Source organism: Engraulis encrasicolus, chromosome 24 (assembly GCF_034702125.1).
Source record: "Engraulis encrasicolus isolate BLACKSEA-1 chromosome 24, IST_EnEncr_1.0, whole genome shotgun sequence".
In the NCBI taxonomy this organism is placed as follows: Eukaryota; Metazoa; Chordata; class Actinopteri; order Clupeiformes; family Engraulidae; genus Engraulis; species Engraulis encrasicolus.
Genome location: NC_085880.1, coordinates 47,029,371 through 47,036,870, shown reverse-complemented (window position 1 = coordinate 47,036,870; position 7,500 = coordinate 47,029,371). Strand labels below are relative to the sequence as shown.

At 53.4% G+C, this 7,500-nt stretch overlaps 1 protein-coding gene across 1 annotated transcript in view; it reads left to right on the top strand.

Annotated features, from left to right (window-relative positions):
• Positions 1 to 5,583, top strand: part of ccser2a (coiled-coil serine-rich protein 2a) — a 172,767-nt gene extending 167,184 nt beyond the window's left edge. Inside the window, exon 15 of the mRNA XM_063191315.1 lies at positions 4,475 to 5,583. Coding sequence (XP_063047385.1) covers positions 4,475 to 5,494 — 1,020 coding nt within the window. The 3' untranslated portion in view covers positions 5,495 to 5,583. The remainder of the gene's footprint in view (positions 1 to 4,474) is intronic.
• Positions 5,584 to 7,500: the final 1,917 nt, after the last annotated feature.

Genomic DNA, 7,500 nt, shown 5'->3' with positions numbered 1-7,500 from the left:
GAGGAGAGTTGAGAGGTTGGACAGAAGAGGCGAGGAGAGGATGAGAGAGTAGAGAGGTGAGGGGAGGACTAGAGAGGAGTGGAGGGGAGAGGAGAGGAGAGGAGGGGAGAGGAGAGTAGAGGAGAGTTGAGAGGTTGGACAGAAGAGGCGAGGAGAGGATGAGAGAGGAGAGGAGAGGAGAGGACTAGAGAGTAGAGAAGAGGAGAGGAGAGTGGAGAGGAGGGGAGTGGAGTGGAGAGAGGTAAGATATCAGAGGCGAGGAGAAGACGAGAGAGTGGAGAGGAGAGGAGAGGACAAGGAGATGGGAGGAGAGAAGATGGGAGGAGAGGAGAGGAGATGGGAGAAGAGGAGAGGAGAGGAGTGGAGAGGACTAGAGAGTAGAGAAGAGGAGAGTTGAGAGGTTGGACAGAAGAGAAGAGGAGAGGATGAGAGAGTAGAGAGGTGAGGGGAGGACTAGAGAGGAGAGGAGGGGAGAGGAGAGGAGAGGAGAGGAGAGGAGATGAGAGGACAGGAGAGGAGGGGAGAGGAGAGTAGAGGAGAGTTGAGAGGTTGGACAGAAGAGGCAAGGAGAGGATGAGAGAGGAGAGGAGAGGAGAGGACTAGAGAGTAGAGGAGAGGAGAGGAGAGTGGAGAGTAGAGGAGAGGAGGGGAGTGGAGTAGAGTGGAGAGAGGTAAGATATCAGAGGCGAGGAGAAGACGAGAGAGTGGAGAGGAGAGGAGAGGAGAGGACAAGGAGATGAGAGGAGAGGAGATGGGAGGAGAGGAGAGGACAAGAGAGTAGAGTAGAGGAGAGTTGAGCGCTTGGACAGAAGAGGCGAGGAGAAGACGAGAGAGGAGAGGAGAGGAGAGGAGAGGAGAGGACAAGGGGATGAGAGCAGAGGAGAGGAGAGGAGAGGAGAGGAGAGGACAAGGGGATGAGAGCAGAGGACAGGAGAGGAGGGGAGAGGAGAGCAGAGCAGAGGAGAGGAGTGGAGTGGAGAGGAGAGGGGAGGGGAGTGGAGTGGAGAGGAGAGGAGAGGAGGGGAGTGGAGTGGAGAGGAGAGGAGGGGAGTGGAGTGGAGAGAGGTAAGATATCAGAGGCGAGGAGAAGACGAGAGAGTGGAGAGGAGAGGAGAGGAGAAGAGAGTAGAGGAGAGTTGAGAGGTTGGACAGAAGAGGCGAGGAGAAGACGAGAGAGGAGAGGAGAGGAGGGGAGGGGACTGGAGGGGAGAGGAGAGGAGAAGACGAGAGAGTGGAGAGGAGAGGAGAGGAGAGGAGAGGAGGGGAGGGGAGGGGACTGGAGGGGAGAGGAGAGGACAAGACGAGAGAGTGGAGAGGAGAGGAGAGGAGAGGAGAAGACGAGAGAGTGGAGAGGAGAGGAGAGGAGAGGAGAGGAGAAGACGAGAGAGTGGAGAGGAGAGGAGAGGAGAAGACGAGAGAGGAGAGGAGAGGAGGGGAGAGGAGAGGAGAGGAGAGGAGAGGACTAGAGAGTAGAGGAGAGGAGAGGGGAGGGGAGGAGAGGATAAGAGAGGGGAGGAGAGGAGAGGAGAGGGGAGGAGAGGAGAGGAGAGGGGGGGGGGAGAGACAAGAGGAGAGGAGAGGAGAGGAGAGGGGAGGAGAGGAGAGGAGAGGAGAGGGGAGGAGAGGACTAGAGAGGAGAGGACAGGAGTGGACAGGAGAGGAGGGGAGAGGAGAGGAGGGGAGTGGAGTGGAGAGTAGAGGAGAGGAGGGGAGTGGAGAGGAGGGAAGAGGAGAGGAGAGGAGAGGAGAGTATAGGAGAGTTGAGAGCTTGGACAGAATAGGCGAGGAGAAGACGAGAGAGTAGAGAGGAGATGAGAGGAGATGAGGAGAGGAGATGAGGAGAGAGTAGAGAAGAGTAAAGGTGTGGTGGACAGCACAGCAGAGCAGAGAATTGAGATCCCAGGCCCTGTGTCTTGGGTGGAAAAGGGTGTGAGTGTGTGTGTGCGTGTGTGTGTGTGAGGTGAGGAGAAAAGCGAAGTGTACGAATTGTCTCAGATCTCAGATGCAAAAGTGTGTCTGTGTGCGTGCGTGCGTGGGTGTGCGTGTGCGAGAGAGAGGGAGTGTGTGTGCGTGCGTGCGTGCGTGTGTTCGTGTGTATTTGTGTGTGTGTGTGTGTGTGTGTGTGTGTGTGTGTGTGTGTGTGTGTGTGTGTGTGTGTGTGTGTGTGTGTGTGTGTGTGTGTCAGGACAGCAGAGGAGAGAAGTGAGGTGTCCGATGGGCTCAAAGGTCTCTGGTGCCTGAAGGAGCAGTGTGAATAATGGATAGAGTCTCCACACACACACACACACACACACACACACACACACACACACACACACACACACACACACACACACACACACACACACACACACACACACACACACACACACACACACACACACACACACACACACACACACACACACACACACACACACACTCACACATTGAGCATTCGTCACACCTGCAGAGCCCATGGGAGAGCAGAGGGCACCCTTACACACACACACACACACACACACACACACACACACACACACACACACACACACACACACACACACACACACACACACACACACACACACACACACACACACACATACACACACACACACACACACAGTATTTTTGCTCTATCTTCCCCCTCCCAGGGCAGAGCAGCACCCCCACCACACACACACACACACACACACACACACACACACACACACACACACACACACACACACACACACACACACACACACACACCCGCTCCCCCCATTCCTCAACTCACCAGTGCTTTGTGTCTGTGGGATAAAGGGGATCAAATTTGACTGACACATTGCAGCAGCAATGTTGTGACTCAGGCGTAGCAAGGAAACATAAACAGACAATAAAAAAATAAGAACAGAGGAGGAGAACAGAGAATAAGAGAACAGAGGAGGAGAGGAACAGAGGAGGAGAGGAACAGAGGAGGAGAGGAACAAGGACTCAGAGCAGAGCAGCTGATTGGAGTGTTGTGGAGGACACATCACGTTCACCTCTTGCAGTACCAGTGATGGCCTTCAGGGGGTGCTGTTGACTAGCAGATGAGATGAGGAAGGAGAGTGGCATCAAGCCCCCATCCCCCTCTCTCTCCTCATGTCTGTCAGTACTACACTAGCTTCTTCTTCAAGGGCTCACAGCAGCTGATTGGAGTGTTGTGGAGGACACATCACGTTCACATCCTGCAGTACCAGTGATGGCCTTCAGGAGGAGCTGTGGTATAGCAGATGAGATGAGGAAGGAGAGTGGTACCAAGCACATCCCCCACCTCACTCTCAAAGCAGCTGATTGTAGTGTAGTGGAGGATATAACGTTGACGTCCTGCAGTACCAGTGATGGCCTTCAGGAGGTGCTGTGGCATAGCAGATGAGGTGAGGAAGGAGAGTGGTGTCAAGTATATCCCCCTCTCTCTCTCTCCTCATCTCTGCATATACTAGTGAACTGCTGATTGTACTGTAGTGGACACATCACGTTGTACCAGTGATGGCCTTCAGGGGGTGCTGTGGACTAGCAGATGAGATGAGGAAGGAGAGTGGTGTCAAGTATATCCCCCCCCCCCTCTCTCCTCATCTCTTCACATCCCCCCTCTCTCTCTCTCTCTCTCTCTCTCCTCATCTATGCATATACTAACTTTCTCTCTCTCTCCTCATCTATTCACATCCCCCCTCTCTCTCTCCTCATCTCTGCATTCCTGCATTCCTCAAGTCCAGACAAGACAGGTCCCCCGTAGAAAATCACAATCGCCACACCTCCACTCCTCCTACTCCTGACTTCAGACAGCTGGAAGAGAAAAGTTTTCCCCCTGCAGTTTGGATTGTGAAGGGAGGAGGGAAACAGGGGGAAAATGTCTTGTTCCGCCAAGAAGCGACGACAAAAGAGATGGCACTGACCTTTACCGCGTGACGAGGCATTTGTCAAGGACGTCGAGACGAGAAAGTTTTTGTACAACTCAGCAGCGAGATTTTGTGTGTGTGTGTGTGTGTGTGTGTGTGTGTGTGTGTGTGTGTGTGTGTGTGTGTGTGTGTGTGTGTGTGTGTGTGTGTGTGTGCTTTACTTGTGCCCTGTCAAAGCACATAAAATGAGCTGCTCTCTGCATTCCGCTCGCTCACTGTTGCATGAGGACGTGTCTATATGGCGATGCATTATGCAAATGTTTATTGCACATATAGAATGTGATGTGAATAACTGAGCAAGTGAAGCATGTTTTATATTCATGGAGTGGTTCGTGGTTTGATTATGAGTGGTCAATGAATGGGTTTTGTTTTGTTTGGATTGCAGAGTGTTGGACTGTGCATGTAAGGAAGTAATGAAGCATCTCCTTAGTTTCCTGAGGGATTAATAAAAGTATCATGTCCAGTATTCACCGAACTGACATGTGTCCTCTCTGTGTTTTGTCACAAAAGTGTTTTTTTTTTTAAGTTCAGTACTAACATGTCTCCTTTCTGTGTTTTTCACATGACAGCCTCCAGTACTACAAGCTTCCAGCAGCACCCTCAACAAGCTCCACACCAAGGGAAGCCTAGCAAGAGTGGCCCCCATCGAGGGCCTCAGTGACCCAGACGGCCCCTCAGCTGCTACTGCCCTGTCCTCTGGTCTGGTTAGTACCACAAGCCCCGCCCTGCTAGCAGATGGAGCCTCCAACATTGTCACGACCACCACTGTTGCCACGGCTACCACTCCTGCTGCCACCGCCTCTGTGCCCTCCGCCCCGAGGTCGTCTATGTCTCTGCCAGACCCTGAGGAGCTCAGCCTTCTGCTCAGCACGCACCTCAAGATCCACGACACCCATGCCCTCTCCCCTCCACCTCCACGCCCGCCACACACCGCCCCTGCTGCCATCCCCTCCTCCTCCCGCAGATCCTGTCCTCTGTCAGGTCACCTTCCCTGCCTGGAGCGGCCCGGGAGGCTGTCTGGAGCTGGAGCTGCAGCAGGGGCAGGAGGAGGAGCAGGGCTCGGCCAAGGGGCTTTGCAGGGCTCAGAGTCCAAGTCTCTGACCCAGCTGTCCGTCCTCAACCCGCGTGTCCTGCAGCCCCCACGCGTCCACAAGCGCGTCTCCATCCCCCTGCTGTTGCCGGGGGAGACCGCATCAGCATCCGTCTCCTTGTCTGAGTCGCTCCCCAGCCTGCGCTCCTCCTCCTCCTCTGCTCCTCCTCTAAAGGCCTCCCTCTGCTCCTCCTCTCTGAACCTGCGGCAACTGAGGCAGCTCCCCCCTCCGTCCCGGGGCCTCCCCTGCTTCAACGCGGGGCCCCAGGCCTTGGGGCCCAGTCTGGGCAGCATGGTGATGGTGCAGGCCCAGTCCAAGCTCCCGGCACTGGGTCTAGTGAGGAGAGAGAGAAACCCTACCACTGCCACTGCAGCCGGGGTAGGGGAGGGGGATGCTGGGCTACTGGTGCTGCCTGGTCCCAAAACTCCTAGAACATTGGTTCCGGTCAACCTGATGACCCGGTCTCCCAGGCTGAGCAAGTCAGCTTCTCTGGACTGAGAGGTTTTGATGTCTGTAAAAAGTCCAAGCTCCCGGCACCAGGACTGGGACTCAGGGTGTCGAGGAGAGAGAGAGACCCTACCACTGCCACTGCAGAGGAGGGGGCCATGGAGGGGGACACTGGGTTACCGGTGGTGGTACCTGGTCCCAAAACTCCTAGAACATTGGTTCCTGTCAACCTCCTCACCAGGTTTCCCAGGCTGAACAAGTCGGCCTCTCTGGACTGAAAAGTGTTGATGTCCTCAAAAGAAAAACTGCGAGGAAATCAAACACACACACACACACACACACACACAGTATGCAAAGCATGATGCAGGCCCAGTCCAAGCTCCCGCCACCAGGACCAGGGCTCGGGGTGGTGAGGAGAGAGAGAGACCCTACCACTGCAACTCTGGTTCCTGTCAACCTCCTGTGCCGGTTTCCCAGGCTGAACAAGTCAGCTTCTCTGGACTGAGAAATTTTGATGTCTGTAAAAAAAAACCCTGTGAGGAAATCAACCCCACACACACACACACATATGCAAAGCACAGGCATCCACACACTGACACATGCATGCACGCATGCACACATGCACGCACGCATGCACACACACACACACACAAACACAAACACACATACAGTACAATTCAAGCCAAAGATCATCTGCATACAGTCGCGTCAGCTGTCCCACTGGAGCTTGTTTTGTTGTCGAACACACACCCCAATCCACCCACCTCTCAGACTCATCTCTGACTCACACACAGAGTCATGGTCTGAAACCGCAGGTGCAAAAGACAATAAAATCAATACATAAATAATATTATAAATAACATGTAGCATGTCCGCCTTCTTGACACACTCACAGAAGTAAACACACATAGACAACCACACGCTGCTGTCTGGGATAGAGAATGTCAGGCCTCCTCACCTCTCTCTCTCTTTCTCTCTGTCTCTCTTTCTATGTTTCTATCTCTCTCTCTCTCTCTCCCTCTCTCTGTCTCTCTCTCTCTCTCCCTCTCCCTCTCTATCCCCCCTCTCCCTCTCCCTCTCCCTCTCTCTCCCCCCTCTCCCTCTGCCTCTCTCTCTCTCTCTCTTTCTCTCTCTCTGCCCACCTGTAGTAGGCACATAGTCTATGCATAGAGGCACAATCACAGGTTGTTTTTCTCCCTTTCTCTGTTTGACAAGCTGTGGTATTTTCGAGGCAAGAAAAGAAAAATATCTTTTCTCTGGAAAATGTCAGTCTTGAAATCCATTTGCTCTCACACCGCTGGACCTTTTGTAAACATCACCAATCCCTCACTCTGGGACCGATCCTCTGCCAATGAACTGCCTTTTCAATTTCAGGGGGAGGTGGAGCCGGACCTTTAAAAAGAACAGCAACAACAAACTTCTGCTTTTATATTCGCTCACTTTTTTATATTCACTTTTTTAGGCATGCCGCAGAAATGTACCTGTTTTTTTTCCAAGGCTGTTTTTACCAGTGTTGATAAAAAAATGCCCTCCCCCCACACACACAACACACACACACACACACACACACACACACACACACACACATAGCTCCGCCACTGCGTCTTTGTGACTACACGTGTAGTACTTGTACGTGTACATGCTGATAGAATTGGAAATTGATATCAATGCCATGGACTTTGTAACAGCTCCACAATGTCGGCTCTCCTCTAGTGTTCTCGTCTGTTATGTGAGTGTCGTATGGACTGCAAGTGATAATGTAGATGTTATATGTGAGTTACGACAGCTCTGCTGTGCCCTGTGTTCTCCTCTCCTCTGTCACAGCCTGGCCTCCTCCTCCTCCTCCTCCTCCTCCTCCTCCTCCTCCTCCTCTGTCACAGCCTGGCCTCCTCCTCCTCCTCCTCCTCCTCCTCTGTCACAGCCTGGCCTCCTCCTCCTCCTCCTCCTCCTCCTCCTCCTATGGGGGGTTTCTCACAGCGGGTCCCCAGAGATCTAAGTCCCCATGTACCGCTCTCCACTTCTCCAGTCCTCAGTCTCCAGGCAATATTTATATATGT